Below are 23,849 nucleotides of genomic sequence, written 5' to 3'. Positions count from 1 at the left end.
TCCTGATCCTGTTGATACCCGCAGCTTTTTCAACCATCCCCGCAAAGCTGTTTGTTCATTCAACAGCTCTCTGCTCCACAATAAAAATAAACATTCATTTTTGATCAGCTGATTTTAATATTCAAGATCAAGCTTCTGATCCAACTAGGTCTTTGAGCTGCTCTACTTTATGCATTTCTGCCTTTGTTTCAGTGAAGTCCAAACATTCTCCATGGTGATAAGATCAGGACTTCTCAAAGATGTTCAGTTATGGCCAAATAGAAGTTTGAGCTAAACTTTTTCTTTTATTCTGTCTGTTTTATGTACCAGCTTCCACTGGCAGTACAACAGCACCAGATTAAAATACCACCACCATGTTTTACAGTAGGTACAGTGTTGTTGGGTTTGATTGTCTCACATTTTTTCCAAACGCTTGGAAGTTTGGAAACTTTTTTTTTCCTCTTTATGTACTTGAAATTTAAGTTGCTGATTTTGAAACAGGAGTTTCTTTTTTTCTTCTATGGCAGCCTCTAAACCCATGTCAAGGTGTAGCTTGTTTGACTGTGGGCAGTACCACCTGTGTTTTAGCAGCTTTTATTTAGCATTTATTCGTCCAGACAAATTTTCTCATAACTGTTGACTGTTTCGAGTTTATTCTGACCTTGGTAAAGAAACCACTGTTCCATGTACTTACTTGCAGTTATGGAAATTGTTTGTACAGACATTCCTAGACTTGAAGCTAAGTGACTTACTAATATCTGTTCAAAGCTTCCTATACTAACCTGGTTGTAAGTTATATAGACATAGTGTCAATAAAGGGTTGCAGAACTTTCAAGACTAACATATTTATCATATAAGCAGCTGTTCTTATATTTTGATCAAGCAGATTTTCTGAAGGAAAAACACATGAGTAAAGCAGTGTGCTTCAGTTATTCAGCTGCAGAAATCATTACAATTCCAAATCTGAAGTACTTTTTGCTTACAGGTGCATGTAAACGTTTGACCTGCAGTGTATTGATGAGGTTAATGAGCATCACCAGGTGGGAATGGTTATTAGTGGGCGTGGGCGTGGTCAGAGCCACACTCAAGCGAGCAGTAGTAACCAGTGAGTGAGTTCAATCTGTGTACTGTAAATCAATATGAGCCCGTGAGTGCAGTGATGGAGCCTGCAGCATTATTGATCCGTCTGAATCAGTTTCCGGGAGATCAAGAATAATCTCCACCGTACACAACGTGTCTGTGTGTGTGAGAGAAAATATACTGTATAGCCAAGTATGTGGACACCTGATTAGCAACTTGCTGGACATCCCATGTTTTTTTTGTTTTTTTTAAATATATTTTCCCCCTTTTTCTCCCCCTTTTGCGCATCCAACTGTTCAATTTGCATCGTGCTTCCTCTCTGTCTATGCCGAACCCTGCCCTGACCGAGGAGATCGAAGCTAACCCATATCCCCTCAGAAACATGGGCAGCAGCTGGATGCATTTTTGCCACCCACACATTGATGAGTGTTGTGCCACCTAGCGTTGCATGCGGAGAGACACACCCTAAGGGCACTCTCCCTCATCTCTTGTGCAGGTGCCTCTAATCAGCCGGCAGAGGTCGTAATCGCATTCTGACAGAGAAAGACCCACATCCGGTTCTTTGTCCAACCCCCCAACTGAGCAACCGGCCAATCGTTGCTCATACAGCCACTCAGCTTCGAACCGGTGAAGCAGAGCTGGATTTGATACCAGGTACTCAGAATCCAGCTCTGGTTGCAGCGTGTCTTTTTACCGCTGCGCCACCTGAGCGGCGGACATCCTATTTTTAAAACATAAGCAGTCAGTTTATACTCCTCCCAATGCAATCATTCACTTTAACTGAAGTCTAGGTGTTTCGGCCACACCTATTTACCAATTTGGGGTAGACCCTTTCTTGTGGAGAAACTAAAGTGACTTGACCTAACACCACTGACCACCTTTGGGATGAATTTAGAATGACATAGAATATCTGCCCTTACAAATTCCTTTTTAGCTAAATAGGCACAAATCCCCACAGATATACTCTGAAACATTGTGAAAGACCTTCTCAGAGGTACAGAGGCTGGTATGCATTCAAGGGGGGACTTTATATCTATGGGTTTTGCAACATATTTGTTGTTAGATGTCCATATACTTTTTTTTATTCACGGTCGGGGAACGTCATTTTGGACAGTGGTAGCCTAGTGGGTAGAGCTTTGGGCTATCAACCTGAAAATTGACTATTCAAAACCAGGCTCTGCTATGCAGCCACTGTTGGGTCCTTGAGCAAGGCCCCTAACCCTGTCTGCTCCAGGGGTGCTGTACGATGGCTGACCCTGCGCTCTGACCCCAGCTTCCAAACAAGCTGGGATATGCGAAGAAAGAATTTCATTGTACTGTACACCTGTATATGTATATATGACAAATAAAGGATATCTTCTTCATCTTCTTCTTTTGGCCAGTCACACTTACATTGTAAACGAACGCGCATCAGGCTCATGCTCAGGGCACTGATTGTCCGGGATGACCCCGCTGAACACCTTTGGGATGAACTGGAACATAGAATATCTGGCTTTACAAATGCCTTTTTAGCTAAACAGGCACAAATCCCCACAGTTATACTCTGAAACCTTGTAATAGACATTCCCAGAGTTTCGGAGGCTGTTATTGTTATGCATGCAAGTGGGGACTTTATGTCTATGGATTTTGCAACAAGTTTGTTGTTTGATGTCCATATACTTTTGGCCAGTCACACTTGTGAATGAACGCGCATCGGGCGCGCGCTCGGGGCACTGGTTGTCCGGGATGACCCTGTTCACGTGACTTCCTGTGCCATGTTGGGAAGGTGGATGAGGGGGAGGGGGGGGGTGATCTGGGAGGCGGTGCTGTCTATACTGCTGCACAGTTCTCGGTGCGGAGCGCCAGTGTCGCGAGCGCTCGGTATAGAGAAGAAGCGCGCGCTGCGTGATAGAGATGAAGGCGCGCGCCGGGAGCTCGGGCTGTACAGAGCCGGTGGATCTTTGATTCGCTTTGAAGCTGCAGTTTGTTTGTTTTATATATTTATATATATTGTTGGTGTTGTGGTCGCGAGGAGAAGCCATGGCGGAGCGGAGCGGGCGAGTGAGCTTCCCCGGGAGCGGCGCGCTCAACACCCCTGTACCGATGAACCTTTTCGCTACATGGGAAATCGACGGTACTTCATCGAGCTGTGTACCGAGGTACTGCTTACTCTAATCCTTCATACCGATACATATGTTCATGCACGTGTGTGTGTGTGTGTGCACGAGGTTGTTTTGTGCGCGTTCTCCGTCCTATAACCACCTACGAGCCGCCAACGTTCACGTCCCCGTGACGTCACGAGCGTGCCGTTTCATGTAAGGTGTAGAGCAGGTGCGCGCGCGCGTGTTGAAGGTTTTGGGTTCGACTCGGGCACACAAACAAGTAAACAAACAAAACTTTAAACACCCCCCCCCCAAGGGCCGCCCCCATGACGTCATTAGAGGTCTGGTTTCAGTTTCAGACAGGCTGGTTTAGGGAGCTAGTTTACATAAACACAAAACAAACTAACACCTAAATAAAAGTAAGAACGTATAGAATACATATTTCATGATGCTGTTTGGGATGTGACGATGTGGCGAGGATATTTCCTTACTGATTACTGATGGGAAGGTGGAGGTCCTGCTCCTACTGTTGGCCCCTCGTGCAAAGTTTTGACCTTCAGATGCTTGGATTGTCTTCTGACACCTGGGATAACAGCTGTCATCAAATGTGTGCAGTGCAGTGCAGTATTGGGACAATGCAGTCAGATAATAGGACAAAGACAGTGTAGGGACAGTGTGCAGGGTAGTTGGACAGCATACTCAGGGACAAAATGAATGCAGTCTGAGGACATGGTGGGTAGTATAGGGACAGGGTAGGAATGTGAACAAGTGTATAATGTGGTGACGATGTGGGAACAGAGTGCAGTGTCATGTAAAACCAGTGTCGAGACAGTGTAAGGACAATTTGAGAACAATGTGAAAAAACTTTCACATTGCAGAAGCGGCGTGTAGTGTGAGGACACTGTGTGAAGTGTGGGGACAGTGCAGGGACAGTGTGCAGTGTAGGTGCAGTGGGGGGACAGGATGAGGACAGAGTGCTTCTGCAGGCAGTACAGGAATAGAAACATCATTCAGAGAACATCATCTCATCAGACTGGATCATATAACACACACACACACACACACACACACACACACAGTATGTATTCAGTATGTAATTAATCATGATCTTCTGCATAGGCATCCTGTTTACAACCGCTTGATATTCACAGTCCAACCGTCACACTGATACTACAGTGTAATAACATAATAATAATAATTACTATTATACCCCATTCCAGATCCCCCCACCCCCATTACTTAGATCAATCATCCACACTGACTGTAATCTGATTATATCTGATCACATTGAGTTCTCAGGGCTCTGTGCTTTTAGCTGGGGTTACGTTTCAGTCTTAAAGGAAATTAGCTGCTAAAAGATGGAATTGTTCAGGATGAGGATGGTAAAGCTGCTGATGACTGAAACTAACACTGGGATTTGGTTACCGGCTGATCCTACAAACACCCAGAGATCTTAAAAACACATGGAATTCTTCCTCCCCATACCACCATGATATCCACAAATCCTTCATGATTCACCTGTCCAAACCTATTCAGCCACATTACTGCCTCACCTGAGATGAACTCCAGACTCCCTGATTTCAGACAGACCATAGTTCAGTGTCTGGCTTTAAAAACTATTTCCACATGTGCATAAACATCTTGAATCAGAATGAGCTGAAGAGTTCCTGAAGGGTTTTATTTGAGCTGTTTCTGCTTTTTAAATGCAGGATCAGGGTGCAGATGTTAATTACTGTTTTGGTTCCGGCAGAGATGATCTAAGATGATCAGGTCATATCTACAGATGTTTTTGTGTGTGTATGTGTGTGTGTATTCTTCAAACTCTCCTGCTGCTTTGCTGCTGCAGCACTTTCTCAAGTGGGATTTAGCAAGCTCTGGAACAAAAGCACACACACACATTATACACACACACATTGTGAAGTGAACAAAGTGGTGATTGAGGCTGGAGGTCGTATCATATTTGTGTGTGTTGGTGGTGTGTGTGCTGAGATGTCACTCCAAGAGAAAACACTTACACCATTGTGCTTCACACACTCCCACTACCATTCTCTTTTAGACACACACACAGACACACACACTTGGGCGGATGAATGCTCAGTGTGTTTTGCATATTGTTATTTTGCTTTGGAGCTTTTTGTTCTCTGAAGTACACAAGCGTGTGTGTGCAATGTGTGTGTGTGTGTGTGTGTGTGTGTGAGAGAGAGTATATACAAATGTAATAAATGAATCAGAGCATCACTGAGTAAGAAACGAGTAAACAAAGATCTAGCAGCATCCTGTGGCTCTTGCATTCTTCTCTTTTCTTTATGTTGAAGCTCTGGTGTGACTCATCAGTTTTTGTTCCTCACTCCCCTGTAATTTGCATTACTCAGCAGCTCTGGAAACAATCCTTACCCAAACTGATCCCGCAACCCCCTCCCTGTGGTGGGGGGTTTCTCCTTATTCACACTGGTGTTCCTGTAAATCCAGTAGCGATCAGGTTTAGAGATGTGAAGCAGTAGGAGGAACCCTGGGTGAGGTCTGCTAATGAAAAAAGAAGGTAGAAAAATTAAGACTTTAAATAAAGAGAATCTCATCATACACACCTCATTAATCTTCTCACTAATTAATCACATGTGCTTAGTTAAGTAGATAGTGAAGATGGACCAGGTCCTGAACAGGACCAGAACCTGACTGAGGCACATAAGGATGATGTGTGTGTTTAAAAAGATTAGCTGAGGTGGATTATACGAATTGAATAAAGTGTAGCAGAGGATTCTGGGAGGTTAAATAATAAAAAATCAGGGATTTTAAGGAACTAGAAGAAAGAAAGAAGTGATTAACCAGGAGAATCAGGAAAAGTAAATCATATGATTTTTGGTGAGTTAACTAGAGAATTAAAGCACTTTTGAGGAAATAAACTTGGGTGTGGTTTCTGTGCTTCAAGTAGACCACAAAGCACCTTCTTGTGGTCCATGGACTTACACTTACTTAGCCCTGAGAATACACCCTGAACATGGTGTCAGACTTTCACCAAACTCACAAACAGTAACCAGAGGCAGTAATTAAACCTAAAACCCTGAATCTGTGGAACTACCCGTAATGGGGGTGGGGGGGATCTGGAACGGGGGTATAATAGTAATTATTATTATTATTATGTTATGACACCGTAGTATCAGGGACTACCCTGGGCATATATGTGCGTTAGCTCTTGTGATGTAGGGCAGGAAGTCTCACCCTGTGCTTCCCGACACACAGGGGAGCTTTGGACCTTTTATTCCTGTAGAGTAATCTAAGTGTGTGGCCTTTGTGTGGGCGCCAATGCTTTGTGATAGATTGATGTCCTGTCAAAGTTGTAATCCTGTTTAGAGGTCAGTGTTAGATGTAGCACTGGACCCACCACTACTCGGTCCAGGATAAACTAAATGAATGAACTAGTGTGTGTGTTTCTAGGTTAACAGGATGATTAGAAGGTGGTATTAGATTATTAATAGGTAATGTTAGGTCAGATCTCATGTGTGTACCACAAACATTTTGGCTGGTGCACACACGTAGAGCGCTGTATTTCCATGGTAACGGTGCATAATGATTAGCTGTCGGCCTCAGATGCTGGGGAGATTCCAGAGTCAAAAATATATAGACAAGAATGAAATAAAAAAGTTGTTTAATTAGGTTGTTCAAGAGATCTGCTAATTATTTTCATTCTCATTATAACATTCAGTGGACCCTTCATCACACCATCATCCTGGAAGAGACCACCCCATCACGATAGAAATGTTTCATTAATTTAAAAAGCTTTGTTGGATTATTACAATCTGGAGTTTTTTTTAATGGAAAATTGCTGTACACTTGTGGTTCAAATTATACAATTTTTTGTTCATCTTCTGTTTTCAGCCAGCTGGTTTACTTTCAAATACAGTTCACTTTCCACAGTATTTTTAACATTTATGCTTTATTTCTTAGACATGTCCATTCCTCCACACTATACTGTCACACTCTCTCTCATGTACAACATCCATGCTGGCCAGGGAGCACTGCAGACTAGCACCAGGCTTCCTTCAACACCTATGGAGCTATTACGTTTTTCTGTTCACCAGCCAGTGGTGGATTTACAGAGAGCCGTAGAAACATATATGTAATTACTAACTTACTAATGTTAGAGTGGCTGCAACGACATTAGGTCCTGGATCCTAAACCTCAGGTTAAATAATCGATGTTTGTTTGTTTATTGAGATTTTAACATCATGTTATAAAACGGATAGTTCCGGTCCTAAAATCTTGTAAAATCCCCGATATACGCACACCTATGTCCACCTCACATCATTCAATAATAATACGCCACTGAAAAGAAAAAGTACAAACTTGGTTGAACACTATTTTAAGTCATGTACTATACATGGAAATGTCCAGATTAATATAAACAGTAATCCTAATCATTAAACGGGTGTTTCATCCAAGAAATAGTGTAATAGTGTTTGTGGAGGAATGTTTATTGCGAATGTTATGTTCGCCCTCATGTTCCCTAGCAACACTGTTAACGGACTACCTGATTTCGCGGAAGAATGCTTTTTGTAAGTGTTTTTGTAAATAAAAACATTTATAAATTGAACATTGTTGTATTTTATTATATTTTATGTTTATGTTAAAATTGCAGTAATGCACGGTCTCTCGTTGCTTATTGCTTTATTTTACACGCTTTGGTTACATTCATGACAGTAACGGTAGTTACTCGTTACACAAGATTTATCAGTTCACAATTTATATCGAACACAGTCCTGGACAATTTTGTATCTCCAATTCACCTCACTTGCACGTCTTTGGGCTGTGGGAGGAAACCGGAGCACCCGGAGGAAACCCACGCAGACATGGGGAGAACCTGGGGATCGAACCCAGGACCTTCTTGCTGTGAGGTGACAGTGCTACCCACCGAGCCACCGAAATAATCATTGTAAATAAAGACTAGGATAAATCAATTACTTAGAAATACTAATAAGGATGAACTGGGTGTCTTTAATAATTCAACAATAATCCACATGAAGACGTTTTACAAAAACTAATGATTTTAACTGTGCAAAACGAAACGGATAAAGTTGGTGACATTTTTATGACCCTGAGATTAAAGAATGGAGAAATGGAACATCAAGACAGGTAGCTGATGTTAACACTGAACCACCACCTGAACAGACAAGGTCTAGAGTCGGTGGTGTATAATAAGTTTGTGTGTGTGTGTGTGTAGATTGTGTAGTCTGACTCTGAAGAAGTTGGTGGTGTTGAGGGATTTGGATAAAGAGCTTATATCAGTTGTCATCGCTGTCAAAATCCAGGTGAGCTCACATTTATTTCACCCCTTTTATTCACTGCCATTAATTGCTGGAGCAGCTTGTTTGTTTAGATTTTGCCACGTGTGTCAGATTGGTGGAGATATGCTTGACAGCCCTTTTTTGCTTTTTGACACATCTGACAAAAATGAAGATTATTTTTCATGTATTACCACCACTTTATCCTGACCATGGTCATGGTGAGTCCGGCCTGCCTGGGATCACTAGGTGCAATATAAAAGTGGAGAAAAACTTGGATGTTCTGATTGCATAAGTATCAACTCCCATTGCTATGAAACCCCTAAATTAGTTCTTCTTCCATCAGTTCAACCAGACTCAAACTGTAATTCAAACCAAATTCATACTATAATTGTACCCGAGCTGGTTCCGACAGATACTGTGTGTGTGTGTGTGTTTGCGGGTGTGTGGATGTGTTTGTGTGATCAGGGTTCAAAGAGAATTCTTCGCTCTCATGAGATCATGCTGCCCCCTACTGGCACCGTAGAGACTGACCTTGCTCTCACCTTCTCTTTACAGGTACACACACACACACACACACTTTATCTATATACTGCAAATTCTGATCCAGCTCAAGAGTTCACAGCCAAAAAGCGTGGGGTCATTTAGATTAGCAATCCACCTGCTGCATGATTCGGGTGGTGAAAGAAAAAAATATAAATTATAGTATAATATGAATACATAACGTATTTTATGTATTATTGTATTTATTGTTCATTAACAAGTCCAGTACATAACAAGTGTGTTGGTGTGTGTGTGCGTGTGTTTGTGTAGTATCCTCACTTCCTGAAGCGAGAAGGCAATAAATTACAGATTTTACTGCAGAGGAGAAAGCGCTATAAGAACCGAACTATTCTTGGTTACAAGACTCTCGCTGCTGGATCTGTCGACATGGCCGAGGTACTGCACATTCAACACACTACATTACCCAGAATTCCATCTAATCCCACTAACAGAGCTCAGCAGTGACTGTCCTTTTTACATGAATCTGGAAATAAAACTGATTGTGGGTGGTCACAGCTGTCGCATGACACCACCACTGGCAGAGGAGGCGCATAGGCTAACAAGTGCATCGCCAAACTGGCGTACAACTGCTTACTAAATCTTTACATCAATCATTCATACAGAGATCCGTAGCCTATAGAGAGTAACACAACACCCTCTCTGTATTTTTCCAACACTTGTGCTGGGGCCTCAATCAGACAGTAGAAGTATGGTGGTGGGAGCATCATGATATGAAGCTCCAATTGGTCATGGCTTGATTAGGTGAATAAAGGAAAAAATACACAAAAAAATATGGGGAGTTTTAAAATTGTGAGTCCATAATAGGGACCTTGCGTTTATAAAGTTTTCATATCTAGTATCATTAAACTTACGGCTCTCAGGTAGCGCAGAGCATATTTATGCCCCCCCACTGCTATGATCTGGGTTTGAATCTCAGAGGTGCTCTTGACCGGCCTTGCTTCTACACAGACATGGTTAGCTATATCTGGGGGGAGAGAGTCAAACCCTGTGATGGACCCTGACCAGGATAAATCATTTAATAACAATGATTAGAAATCACCGTATGTGACGTTGAACAGTATTTCACAATGATGCCGTACTTAAAATGGATGGTGTGTGTGTGTGTGTAGGTAATGCAGCACCCGGCAGATGGAGAACAAGTTTTGGCTCTGTACAGTAATCAGAAGGAGCTGATGGGCAAAGTGGCCGAAATTTGGATCTACTCACTCTGCAGCCAACCAATAGATCATGAGGAAGCGGGGCTCATGAAGATCAAACGTTCTGGTATAACACACACACACACACACTACATTAAATGTAGTTGTTGGGTTCTAGCATTCAGGGCTGTATTGTTTTCTTGGTGTACACCATATATGACACGAAACAAGCCAGGTGAGTCACTTTGTGACTGGAGCTCCTGCCATCCATGCAGTAGTCATGAATCTCTTTTAAATTCACTAAGTCTTTTTAATCTCATAAACTTTCAAAGTTCCTGTACATGCAAACCAACGAGGAGGCGGAGCTCATGAGCTTCAAACACTTCAGGTACAGTATTGTTGATGTTGTTGTTGTGTGTGTGTTTAGAGAATTATTCAGAAGAAGAGTATGAGAGTTTCTCCTCAGAGCAGGAAGCGAGTGATGACGCTGTACATGGACAGGTATGAACTGTCAGTAAATCACACACACGCACACACGTGTTTACTGCATATTTTACAGTGTATGTGTGTGTGTGTGTATGTGTGCTTAGGATCTTGAAGATGATGAGTTTGAAGTGAGGAAATCCAAAAAGCAACGACGGTCGATTGTACGAACAACATCTATCACAAGGGTAATACACACACACACACACACACACACACACTAATGTGTATTATGTTCTGCTGAAAGTGTGTAACATTTTATTCTCTTCATTAGCAGCAAAACTTTAAGCAGCGAGTTGTGGCTCTGCTGAAACGATTCAGAGTCTCAGACGAGGTGAGATACTCCCCACATGAGAGAAAGGGTTGGGGTGGGCGGGGAGTGTTTAAAATATCAAAGACTACATCAGAAGAAAAATAAAACATGTACTGAGTGTTTTTGTTCTTATACAGGTGTTAGACTCCGAGCAGGACCCTGCTGAACCTCCTCCTGAGGTAGAGGAAGATCTGGAGAGTTTGGATTTTGAGAATGCGAGTGACAGTCCAGATCTGGAGGATGATGACAGTGTACTGAGCACGCCTAAACCTCAGCTCAAGTGAGTTAGCCAGAGTCAGTTCCTCCAGGAACGTGTTTGCAAGTTCACACAGCTTATGGTTTTTTCACAGTTTCCGAAGACAAGGTGATTGCTCTTTTGCTGCATTACTCAAGAGTCACATTCATAATACTGGACTACTTGTGTGTGTGTGTGTGTGTGTGTTTTGTAGGCCATATTTTGAGGGAGTGTCTTTATCCAGCTCTCAAACAGAGATTGGCAGCCTACACAGCGTCCGAAGTCACAGAGAACCACCCAGTCCGGTACACACACATATATACTGATGGCAGGAGCTTTGTTAACTAAGAGGTTTAATAGACTGGTGTTATAGTTTTATGGAGACTAAAACAGCTAATCTGTGTTATGTTAAAGGAAAAGACATCAGTAGATGCTACTGATGTAAATCTGTAAAAATGTAATCTGTAAAATTCACAGCAGTGTTAATTGTTACCGTATGGTTGTGTCAAAGTTATTAGAGTGTGGACCTGTGAATTTTCTTCATCCATGTTAAAGATTTTTTTTTCCTGTGAGGGCAGTGATAGCTCAGTGGTTAAGGTACTGGACTAGTAAACAGAAGGTTGCCGGTTCAAGCCCCACCACCACCAAGTTGCCACTGTTGGGTCCCTGAGCAAGGCCCTTAACCCTCAATTGCTCATCGTGTTCAGCTCATTGTGTGTAAGTCGCTTTGGATAAAAGCGTCCGCTAAATGTTGAAAATGAAAATGAAAATGTAAACCATCATGTGCTGTACAATCTACTGCACCTACTGCAGTGAGAGATGAGTGCCTCTAATCGCCCTCTAGTGTTTAGAATGTGTCACAGGTTTAAATCGTTTTTTAACTGTTAGAGACATTAATGACCTGATTCCAGCTGTTAGCTGATATGCTTGTTGAACCTCAGTATCATGAGACATTGCTAACTGATTTATCAGTCGACCTTAAGGAAATCAGTAACACATGAAAATTTAAACAGGGGTCTGAGAATTTTTGCATAAGCCACATTTGTATACATAAATCCCAACATCTCTTTGTATCTCAGATGGATCCTGACAAAATGAAGGCCTCAGGAGGAAAGTTCCAAATGGAAGATGTGTCTGATGGCATCACTTTTGTATGTATCAAACACACACACACACAAAATATTACATTAAGATGACCAATTATTTTGGCAGTATCAAAATTTGTGTGCGTGTGTGTGTGTGTGTGTGTTTAGGCACAGCCTGAGGTGTTGACCCCAACCACAGAGTTAGAGATGATGGACAACATAGACTCTTTCCTGGAAAAGCTGCCCCCCACAGGCAGGATGACCAAAACTGAGTCTCTTATCATCCAGTCAAACAGGTGATACATTAACTAGGGACATTGGAAACACAAAGAACACTGGGAACACAAAGAACAATGGGAACACAGTTTCTGGAAACCCTTTGTTTTCATCACAGCTGATCAATTTTGATCTTTACTGCATCTAAACTGAAGCCAAATTTGCACTTGTTCCTTTGAACTGGACCTTAGCACTAAAAGAACTAAAGAAAATAGATTAGGATTTAGAGAAGATTCAACCACACCCTTCTTTCTCTGTCCCGCTCTGTAGGCAGGAAGTAAAGCACTTTGTACGTAGAGGGCGAAGCACGTCGCTAAAAGAACGTCAGACGAGTCGACCACCTAATGAGAGAGCAAACAGCCTGGATAATGAACACTCCATCCATACACACTGCCCCCTTCAGGTACACACACACCTACATACTCAGCCCCCTAAATGTGTGATTCTGTTTCTTTTATGTTTTATCTAAGTGCTTTGATGTGTGATGTAGTTGTTTAATGTGTTTGTTAGATTCCTCGTAAGACTGTGTATGATCAGCTGAATCACATCCTAGTATCTGATGATCACCTTCCTGAAAGCATCATCCTCATCAACACCTCTGACTGGCAGGGCCAGGTGAGTCAGACCTGCGCATTACACACACACCGTTGCTATGGAAACCGCTTCAACATAAACTGTACCACACAGAGCTCCATCAGTCGGACCCAGAATCAGAAAAAAGACCACAATAAGACAATTTAATTTAATAATAGAATCAGAATCGAATCAAAATTGAATCAAAGTTAGAATCAGAGTCAGAACTGAATTTAACTGAGGATCAGATTTAAATTAAATTTAGATTTATAATTAGAATCAAAATTGAACCCAGATTCAGTGTAAATAAAATCTAAATCATTTAAATGTATAATGAAATCATAATTACCTTTCTCACGGAGAAGAACAGGTACTTTGAACTGAATCAGTCTAAATAAGAATCATTTCTTTTAATGTCTGTTTCAAATTTGTTTACATACAGATATGCGTGTGTAATTTGTGTGTGTGTATAAATGTGTGTCTATAACGTGTGTATACTTTGTGTATATGTGTGTTTGTTTATTTTCTCTGTTTCTGTCAGTATCTGTCAGATGTTCTGCAGAATCACGCCCATCCTGTAGTGTGTACGTACACCAGCGCTGATGTTCAAGCAGCGTTCAACACCATTATCTCTCGAATACAGAGATTGTGAGTTTCTGCATTTTTCCCTCTCTAGTGGCTGGAGAGTTGAGATCAGTTTAATGGGTGCAATCAATCTAGTCCTAATTATGTTGACACAAAAAAATGTGTGTGCAGCTGTAACAGTAACTCCATCACTCCCACCCCGGTGAAGATTGCAGTTGCCGGTGCACAACATTACCTGTCCACTGTGCTACGCCTCTTTGTGGATCACCTGACTCACAAGACTCCTGATTGGCTGGGTTACCTGCGCTTTCTTATTATTCCACTGGGTGAGTATGAACTGGTAAGGGCTTTTCTGACTGTGCATCAATCATGGCACAGGCAGCAGCCTAGGGTGGTATTCAGAAGTGTGTGCCAATATGCTATTCTGTAAATGTGGAAATAAGTGAAAGTGGATAAGCCAGCAGTAGAAAAGATTAAGTAGATATATTTTCTTAAGAGTTTAGTGTTCACCAGTGAGGGTTTTCTCAGTGTACACCGGTTTCCTCCCAACTTCCAAAACCATGCAGAGGGTGGATTGTCGTCTATAAGCTCTGTGTACAAGTATGTGAGTGTGTGTTGCCCTGTGATGAATTGATAGAACCAACCAATAGTGACAATATATGTCTGGAAAACATCTTTCCAAAAGTTGGCATTGAACGTGTGTAGGTGCAGACACCGCCCACAGGTTTTTCCTCACTAACCCGCCCGCAGTTTTTTGCAGTCTGTCATCTTTATTTAAAAAAGGCAGTTAGGGAAACTGATTTACCATTCAATTCAATTCAATTCTCTTGTTCATATTATCTGCATTGCTGCAATGTTAATATCTGTGTGTGTGTGTGTGTGTGTGTGTGTGTGTGTGTGTGTGTTTAGGTGCACACCCGGTCTCTAAGTACCTGGCCAGTATTGATTACAGATATAACAGTTTGTTCCAGGACTCAGCTTGGAAAGATTTATTCTACAAACCTGAAGCTCCAGTTATAGGTGAGGAATAAAAACAGCAAGAGTTTGATTTAGGAAATATTAGGACTGGTCCATTAAAAGACTGTGTGTGTGTGTGTGTGATTACAGGACAGGATAATCCAGACGTTGCTTCCAGAGTAACTCAGTACATGCTGGGTGCGAACGGAGCACATCAGCTTCCTATAGCGGAGGCAATGTTAACCTACAAACACAAAAGGTAAAGGTTTATACTCACTCTGATCATAATATCTGTGTGGTTTTGTTTGTTATTTAAATGACTTGCTTGTTTGCTATGTAAATATTTGAATTGTTTCATACTTAACATAGCTGATTTGCTGAGAGCTGTTTTCAATTTTAGACATAATTGACCACCACTGTTCTAAAAACCCTGGTGTTTGACCGAAAAAAGCAGTTTATTTGTTGTGCACTTGGCAACCTGCTAACTGCACTTTTATTCTTCATACATGTGCAAATATGAAAGGGTGTGTCCGTGTGGACACTTTTAGTTCTGAACTTTTTGACGACAACTTTATGGTTGGATAATTTTTATCAATTCTTTATTGAGTGCTTCCCCCTTTTTACTCGATCTAGACGTCGCTAGTTGAATTTTATCTCTCTTGTCGCTGCCAACACCCCCACCCCAACATGCGCACAACATTTCCCCCGCTAAAGGCAGTATCGCTCGACCGGTCAGCAGAGGCCACAATTGCCCAAGCGTTAATGTATTCTGTTTCAGCCATTGTACTTCCCACTCGAGACACACAGCCAATCATGTGTCTGTGTAGGACCCTGGCCGGCTGATAGCAGAGCTGAGATGCAAACTCGAGAGCTTGAGATTGCAGCACTGCTGTGACACCCGAGCACCAAAACTGTCTACTGTAATCAAAGTGCAGTTAGAAGAATGTTTCCAGTGCAGTCTGGCTGATTAGTTACAGCTTTAGACTTTGTTGTTCCATTAAAAGCATCATTAACATGTGTGTGTGTGTGTTTGTGTGCTCCCTAAAGGAAAAAGAGTTTTCATTTTGATTTTGCTGTAAGGTAGTAGCTTTTGTATTCCAAATACTTACCCCCTTACCCGCTGCATGAGCTTCAAAAATCACTTCAACTATTGCATATTGTTGTGCCAATCATGTCACATGCATGAACTTTCAAATTTGTGTAATTTTGTGTTTATAAATAGCACACATAGCTAAATATTTGCAGCTTTCAATGTTAGAATTTTAAAATTGTAATTGCTTCCCTGGTTACAGTGCTAGAACTGTGAAACAGTAATTGCTCCCCTGGTTACTCAATCAACAAGTTTAGAAAAATTTACTGGACAGCCATTTTAGCCCATTTAGTAAGAGCTATTATCTTTATATGGAGAAAATTCAGACAGTGGTAAATCTACTCAGAAGTGGTCTCAGCTTACGTCAGGGCTTAAGACTCCACAATACAAATGAGACGCTGCAAACAGACGATTTATAGGAGGGTAGCAGGAAGGAAACCACTGCTAACCAAGAAATATGTCGGTCATCTGAAGCTGAGGTGTAATTGTATTTTGGATCTCTGAACAAATGTCTGAACAAAAACTAAATAAAAAATTTGGAACCCAGTAGAGATGCTGTGATCTGGTGGGACCTAAGGACCTAAGTGTTCTATTTAAAGCAGGTCTGATAAATAAGAGTAGAGCTGAAATTCCAGTGACGTGAAATTTAGATTTAGATCAGATTATAGAAAATGTTAAGTTTCAGTCAGGTGCTGCAACTGGGTTTTTTTCCTAAAGAAATTCTATAATGTTTTTATAAAATATGTCTGTACTTGAGTTCTCCGTGTGTAAAATCATAATGTATTTAATGATCTGAAATCATTTGGAACTAATATACATTAAAAGAGTTCATCAAAAAAGGGGAGCAAATACTTTTTTCACACCTTGTAGGTGAAACAGGTTTCTACTTTTCTGTCTCCTCTGTTTAGAAATAGTGTTTAATAGTCAGCACACACAACTGCTCCGATTAATTTCTGTTATCTGTTTCTCTACAGTCCAGATGAAGATTCCTGCCAGAAATTCATCCCTTTTATAGGGGTACATAACACACACACACACACACACACACACACACAGACACACACACAGACACACACAATTTTGTCCTAGTACTTAACTTTGAATAATAATTATTGAATGATGTGTATGTGCGTGTGTGTTTGTAGATGGTGAAGGTGGGGTTGGTGGAACAGAGCTCTGCTGCGTCAGGTCAGTATCACCCTTTCCACATTCTTTGTAGCTCTTCATTAGTTCTTCTGGTAAATGACTGTGAAACAGTAGTGTTGCTGGTTGTCATGATTTAGGGTTTTGTTTGGCTAGTGCTAGTAAATAAAATACTTTAATTCATCTTAAGGCTAAATTGACATAATTCCCCGCAGTCCTATTCCAAAATGTAGTGAAAGCTTTCCAGAAGACTATAGCAGCTAAAGTCACTGAATTACTTTTGAAGCGGTTGGTGTTCAAGGGGTGATTTGGTATCTACAGACTTTTGATTATGTCGTGTACCTAATGTGAATGTCTCTCTCTGTAGGTGATTCGGATGATGCTACTCCGTTAGTGTCTCTGCTCTCCTCCACTCCTCCTCAGATCTCTCCATTAATGAAAGATCCATCACCCACTCCTCCATCATCTCCCTCAATCCACTCCTACTGCAGGTAGATGCTTATGCTATTAGCAGCTATATAATTATAGCCATAGTTATTTATATAACCGTATGTAGGGTGAGTGCAATCTATAGGAAGTCATTTGGAATTTGTTCGGTTATCTGAGTAAACTTTTTTATGTTTCTATTTTTGTACTTTCTGTTTTCTCCTTGTTTTGGGGACTGGAGTTCCCTCATTGGAGGACAGGGGGAGTTAATGGGGCTGCAAGTGGATTACTGGGTCGCTCCTTTAGAGAAGAAGCGAGAGGTGGAGAAGAGAGACTCTGCCCCCAAAAATACGCTCAAGTGCACCTTCCGTTCGCTGCAGGTTAGTCGCCTCCCACTGAGTGGGGTAGAGGCGGGGCCAACCATGTCCATGACCGTCGTCACCAAGGAGAAAAACAAGAAAGGTATAAATTATATTAATAATAAAAATATGAAGTGATGATTTGAAACACAGCTGGTGAATAAGGCAGAATATCTTTTGTTGTATTTAGTAATGTTTCTGCCGAAAAAAACAAAAGACAAAGACGTGGAGTCGAAAAGTCAGGTGATCGAGGGAATCAGCCGCCTTATCTGCACTGCTAAACACCAGCAAACCATGCTGAAAGGTAATCAACTACTTGAACAATCAATCACCTAATCACTTAATTATTTTATTTCCCAGACCATTCTGCCCTGTAATAGACTGGTTCGAAAGTATTCAGACACCTGATCATGAGCTTTTTTGAAAACCTGTTTCAAAAATAAATTGTATTAATTGACCTCTATCTGATCTTTTAGCAATACCAACAGCCACTCTTCTGATAAGGCTTCTCACAAGTCAGAAGTACCGTATGTCTAAAGTCATTTGTGCATTTGTATGGCAGGGCACTGAAGTTGGTTAAGGAAGTCTTAATTGATGTTCAAGTTCATTCTGAATTCATGGGGCTGAGGTGCAGGCCACTGAAGGCTCTTTTAAAACAAACTAAATACAACTTGAGCAACTGCAGGTTGGCCCTTGCTTAGGGGGGCAACTTGATGGTGGTGGGGCTTGAACCAGAATCCTTCTGATTACTAGTTAATAACAGATGAGCTACCACTATTACCATCCACCGCTGAGTCTTGTGTTCAAGTCTTAGTGGTGCCACCATCCGGGTTGAGCACTCAACAGATGCAATGGCTGTGAGGATATATATTTTTTTTGTAAATGGTGTAGGTTCCAAAATTTGTAGCACCACCCTGGTCACCCACCAGTCACTCAGTGCTTTACCTCATACTCATTCTGTCTAATATTTAGAGTTTGTAATAAGGAGGTACGTGTGTGTTTTTTTACAGTGTGTATAGACGGTATGGAGTGGAACGATGTGAAGTTCTTCCAGCTCGCTGCTCAGTGGTCTTCTCATGTCAAGCACTTTCCCCTCGGAGTATTTGGACACTCCAAAGGAGGCTACTGACCCCCCTTTCTTTATGTTCTTTAAACTGCCTTTACTACTCCCTCCACTCCACCGTCTTAAGTCTTAGTTTGTTCTTTTGCACTTGTGTTTTTATGAGACTTTTAGCTAAGGGGATGTTTCTTGTTAAGTTCTCTATTTTTAACTGACACTAATGAACTGATCATGTGGATTGATTAACCGGTTCTAATTGATGGCGGTATCAGTTTGGTGTAGTCAGAACTTCTTCCTGCTCCACACAAATTCATACAAAGTGAAAAAACGTTGCAGTTTTATTGGTCATTCCATTCTTAGAACTGCTAGTTTAAGTGAATCAAACGCTGCAAATTTTATTTACTGAGTTTAACTTAATTTAGTTTTTAATCCTACTTCTTGTTCAAGAAATTATCTAAGTTATTTGAATCACATTACAGCTAAACACAGAGACTTGATTTATTAACAGTACCTGTTGAAGTGAATCAAACTCTACAGTCATTTGATCATTTGGATTTTGTTTGGACTTGTTTTTGATTTAACTGACCTATTATTGAAACAAATAAATCATTTAAACAATTTCCTATCAGGGTCTCTACTTGGCAAATGTGATTCATTTGGTTCACCGTCTAAATTGAAAAAAAAACTTTGCAGAGTTTAATTCATTTGATTCATTGTAACGACTCTTTTTACTAAATCAATTCTTTTGAACTAGCTGATTGGGTGAGTGATGTGAGCTGCATGAGTCTCTGCTTTTTCCCCTCCACATCAGTTAAGGGTTCAGTCTTTGTACCCAGTCTGATTTCGTCTATACTGTGTGTGTGTCTGTTTATGTTTATGAATGTATAAGGAATGGTACTGTAGAATGAAGCACCTTTAATTTGTTGACGGTACACTACAAAAACTGAAGGTTGAAGCCATGAATATGGACATCAGATAGAAAAACCGAGTTAACGTAATTTTATCAGCAACAGATGACCAGAAGTGTTTATCAGCAGTTACGTTCAGAATGAGTGTGAAGCAAATCAAGAAAATTTTGTGATTTATCCTGTCACAAAGTGCACAAACTAAACCATCCAACCTATTAACCATTCGATTAAGTCATATGACCTGCAATTGATCTGAAACAATAAAGAAGATTTACATGTATGTATTTCAGTGCATTTATATTGACTAAAGTTTCAAAAGCTTTTACAGGTAAGTAACATTTTATATAAAGGATAATTTAACACAACTGATGACATTCTGTTCAATAAACCGAGCGCAGCTTTATAATTCGTCTTGCTTTACTTTAATATTTAACAGAAAACTAGCAATTGTATTTCTTTTATAATAAATAAAAGTTTGCACTAAGTTTAAAATAATGAGAAATTAGACGTGCCACATTATTATATTAACGTGTATTAGCTTGCATATTTGCAACTGGCTAACCTTCCCATGAAAAAAAATATTTTATTACAAATATGGGCTATTTAAACTCTATACATGTGAAATTAGCATTGCTATCTTGTGTTTTAACGTTTAATATACCTACAATCTATTTAAACTTTTTTCCCCACCTGTTAAATTAGTGAGAGTGTGCACTTTTGGACAGGACATTAATATAGACAGTTACAATTCCATGAGCTAGCGTAAAAACCTGCCAGGAATGTTTATAAGTTGTGAATGAAGTGCTGTTACAGCTTGATTACTTTCAGTATTTCTGAAGCTTTAATTACTAATTTTATTTATTAATTAATCAGCACCATGTTTACTGTTTTTGTAACTTTTAGAACTGTTTTAGAAATGTGAGGGTACAATTAACTCCTGTGATGATTTATACGGTTTCAATGCATCTGTGTTATAAGGATTTTTCTTTTTTTCTTTTTGTTTGTGTAAAGATTTGAGTTTTCTTTCTGTTTTCTCTGCTGTAATGTGATTGATTCATTTCAAATAATGGTTTTGTAAAGAAAATACAGTAATAATTATTGGTAAGAAATGAGAAATCGATGAGTTGTGTAACGCTGCATCAATATTTTCATTTTTACACCATAAACAAATAATGAAATCTGTGAGGGATTTATACAGCAGGAAGAATAATGGAGGAGGAGGATGAGATGATTTGTAAAAAAGAGAAAAATTTTAAAAATACTACCACTGTGTTTCCTAAACTGGAAATAATAAACTACGCACACTAACCTCTCCGAGTCGTTACTTTGCAGTCACTTCTTTTCTGTCTTTGATGACACTAAATGATTTCACATTGGTAAATAAAACATGAGTTACACAAAGATAAATCACTTACACTCAAAGTAAAACATACTGTACCAACTTATTGAACAAAATGGTCTGACACCTTTACACCTGTGGTTACTCAGTCAGCCAGTTTACTAAATTAAATTAATCTTTAAATTAAGTTTACCTAAAGCAATAAGAACTCTACTCATAATTGCCAGGCCTGATGAATTTAGGCTTGGCAACAACTAACCCAAAACGTCAGAAAAGGTTTTAGGAAAACAAGTGCATACAAATTATCTTGAGTTCAGTGTTCCTAACTCCATAATACAAAATTGTTAACCAACAATAGTAGCAATAGTTCAGATCTTAGCTGTGTTACCGACCAGGCCCTCAACAGGCATAACAGGGCATATCTAAGAGAGAGAAGTCCAAATAAAGGGACCAGAGAAAAACAGTGTGCCTGGTTTAAAGCAGGTCTAATGAAGAAGAATGGAGATGAAATTCCTCAAAAGTGACGAGGAAGATTCAGATCACATTATATAAGTGATTCTGCATAATTTGTATGCAGTAAAAGTAAAAATACTCTTACAGCACCATGATTGTGTACCTCTCTTTTTTTTTTTAATTGAATTTCAAATTAACAATGAATAAAAACATCACTGTATATACAACATCGATCAGGGTACAGTAATAAGCACAACAAAATACAAAACACCACATACTATTATTAAGGGGCAGTGATAGCTCAGTGGTTAAGGTACTGGACTAGTAAACAGAAGGTTGCCGGTTCAAGCCCCGCCACCACCAAGTTGCCACTATTGGGTCCCTCAGCAAGGCCCTTAACCCTCAGTTCAGCTTATTGTGTAAGTCGCTTTGGATAAAAGCGTCAGCTAAATGCTGAAAATGTAAATTAAGCAAACGTATCAAAATATGGGAAAGCGCGCGCGCGCACACACACACACAAATGAAAGACAATCAACCTTCATCACAACCCTCGCTAAAATAAGGACAAATACTGCACCATGTATAAACAAACTATGTTAGAAACATTAGAAATAAATAATAATTAACATTAGTGATATTTAAGCAATAGTACACGAGAGGGAGTGTGTTATCGCGAATAACATCACGGCAGTGATTCGGTCGGATGTTATTCGCGATAACACACGACCTCGAGTGTTCTATTGCTTTTATACAACAGTTTTTACAAAATAAAGAAAGAAAATAAATCAAAGAAGCCCTGAATTTCATAATAAATATGCTTTAATATTGACAATACCTTCCACCAAAAAATAGTTCCACAACGAATATAAAGTTTAACACTACAAAGCAGACATCCCAAGTAGCAAAAACTCATTTCAGGGAGGCAAGAACAACAAGAAGAAAAAGGCAAGAACCTCTGAAGGGAAAAAAAAGAAATAAAAAAACTCACACACACCAAAGGATTATGGATGATAACTGAACTTTTAGGAGCTGCTAACTGGGCTATTAAGCTAACTGTTCGCGTTACAAACACATTAATGTTCCCTACATAGTGCACTAGACAATATATTAGACAACTGATTTATGTTCCCTACACAGTGCGCTAGATTGTATATCAGATAACGGATTTAAAACGCGATCGGGAATAAAGTCTGTGTCGCCTGCGTGCGCGTTTGTGTGCATGAAGCTTGTCGTTACTGGCAACGCGTCAGCGGAGTAATACAGTTATGGTGTGAAAAGGCCGTGCTGTTATCACGAATATCAGCACGGTTAGAACGCTTCTCAACCAATCAGATTGTAAGGTCGGAACTAACTGTTGTATAAACTGTATTAACGTATATAACTCTTTTGCCCACACTCACAAACGTTTCCCTGAGGTAAATTCTTATTTTAGCTAAGTAAGGTAACGTTAACTAGCTTCTAAAATCGTGTTTCACAGCTTAGTTAGCTTCATTATATTGAGCACATACTATCCTATCAAAGTTAAATAGCTTTTTTTTTTATCTTAGGTTAGCTAGCCAGAAGGCAGGCAGGCAGGCAGCTACCATTTTCATTCATTCTTGCACTGACATTTTATCTATCGCTAATTTCTCCTGGGGATTTATATTCATGACTTGAAGAGGAAAACTGAAAGTTTTCAGAGAATTAAACTAAATATATTGAACCAATAAATATAATATATTGAATTAAACTAAGAATATGGTTAGTAATATTTCAAACATCTATTTTATTAGCATTTAAGGTATTAAAATAAACTGGAAACACTTACCTCAAACATGCTGCTGCAGCAAATCTCCAAACTGCCGTTTCTTGCGCCTTTACCAGGGTTGCCAGATTGCTAGTGTCAAAACGTCATTTCAAAATCAAAATCCGCCAAAATGCATGGAAAACCGCCCAAACATACTCACTACATCACACTAATTAACTGCTGATATCTTACAGATCAGTAATTATGAATTTAGTGACATTTAAAATATTTTAGTTTTTAAAGTCTTGACACCTTGAAACCTGCTAATTTCTCCGCCAGTTTCAAATAAAATCCGCCCAATCTGGCAACACATGCCGTTAAAAATTTACATTTATATTCTTAAGGGAATTTAGCCATTAGCAGGACCTCGTAACCTAAGTGCTGGGTTGAGGGACTAACCTAACAGTTGGGTTATTTGAATGAGAAATAACCCAGCAAGGTGACCCAACTGCCTCAACTCAGCGTTTGGGTAGAAAAAACATCCCATCATTTTTAGAGTGTAGCTTTATTAGGCTTACAAAACTTTTGCGGCAACAATCAGGTTCTCCTCCAATTTATATCCTCAACATAAGCTGTCCAAAACATTCCCACGAGGAACAATTTCGTTTTGGTTTTGAAGTATGCGAAGAATATGTCTATTATCACATTTTTAATATATATGC

At 40.0% G+C, this 23,849-nt stretch overlaps 1 protein-coding gene and 1 long non-coding RNA gene across 3 annotated transcripts; one reads left to right on the top strand and one right to left on the bottom strand.

Annotated features, from left to right (window-relative positions):
• The first annotated feature begins 2,904 nt into the window (after positions 1–2,904).
• pacs2 (phosphofurin acidic cluster sorting protein 2) lies at positions 2,905–20,917 on the top strand. Of its 2 annotated transcripts, XM_062995656.1 has the most exons (25): positions 2,905–3,197; positions 8,356–8,443; positions 8,885–8,974; positions 9,230–9,355; positions 10,090–10,243; positions 10,544–10,617; positions 10,707–10,787; positions 10,874–10,933; positions 11,050–11,192; positions 11,362–11,452; positions 12,227–12,298; positions 12,401–12,528; positions 12,779–12,911; positions 13,019–13,123; positions 13,623–13,729; positions 13,838–13,992; positions 14,576–14,686; positions 14,774–14,882; positions 15,671–15,703; positions 16,688–16,730; positions 16,859–16,901; positions 17,224–17,347; positions 17,524–17,744; positions 17,832–17,945; positions 18,652–20,917. In XM_062995656.1, exons 1-25 carry the CDS (start codon positions 3,079–3,081, stop codon positions 18,768–18,770), a joined length of 2,643 nt encoding a protein of 880 aa, XP_062851726.1. In that variant the 5' UTR covers positions 2,905–3,078; the 3' UTR covers positions 18,771–20,917. The 2 variants fall into 2 exon arrangements, with proteins under 2 accessions (XP_062851726.1, XP_062851727.1); XM_062995657.1 differs by lacking the exon at positions 15,671–15,703.
• On the bottom strand, positions 14,777–23,332 carry LOC134314868 (uncharacterized). The gene is made up of 3 exons (XR_010012430.1): positions 23,209–23,332; positions 20,919–20,967; positions 14,777–14,867 (listed from the first exon to the last, which is right to left on the bottom strand). It is a non-coding gene; the product is annotated as an uncharacterized LOC134314868 (long non-coding RNA).
• Positions 23,333–23,849: the final 517 nt, after the last annotated feature.

Source organism: Trichomycterus rosablanca, chromosome 5 (genome assembly GCF_030014385.1).
Source record: "Trichomycterus rosablanca isolate fTriRos1 chromosome 5, fTriRos1.hap1, whole genome shotgun sequence".
Classification (NCBI taxonomy): domain Eukaryota; kingdom Metazoa; phylum Chordata; class Actinopteri; order Siluriformes; family Trichomycteridae; genus Trichomycterus; species Trichomycterus rosablanca.
This window is presented reverse-complemented; position numbering and strand designations above follow the sequence as displayed.

Bases quoted from the DNA above. Each gene is read 5' to 3' on its own strand.
- pacs2 (XM_062995656.1), top strand. From the start codon at position 3,079: ATGGCGGAGCGGAGCGGGCGAGTGAGCTTCCCCGGGAGCGGCGCGCTC. The intron at 9,356-10,089 runs GTACTGCACATT...GTGTGTGTGTAG, and splicing joins GATCTGTCGACATGGCCGAG to GTAATGCAGCACCCGGCAGA. The intron at 11,453-12,226 runs GTACACACACAT...TTTGTATCTCAG, and splicing joins ACAGAGAACCACCCAGTCCG to ATGGATCCTGACAAAATGAA.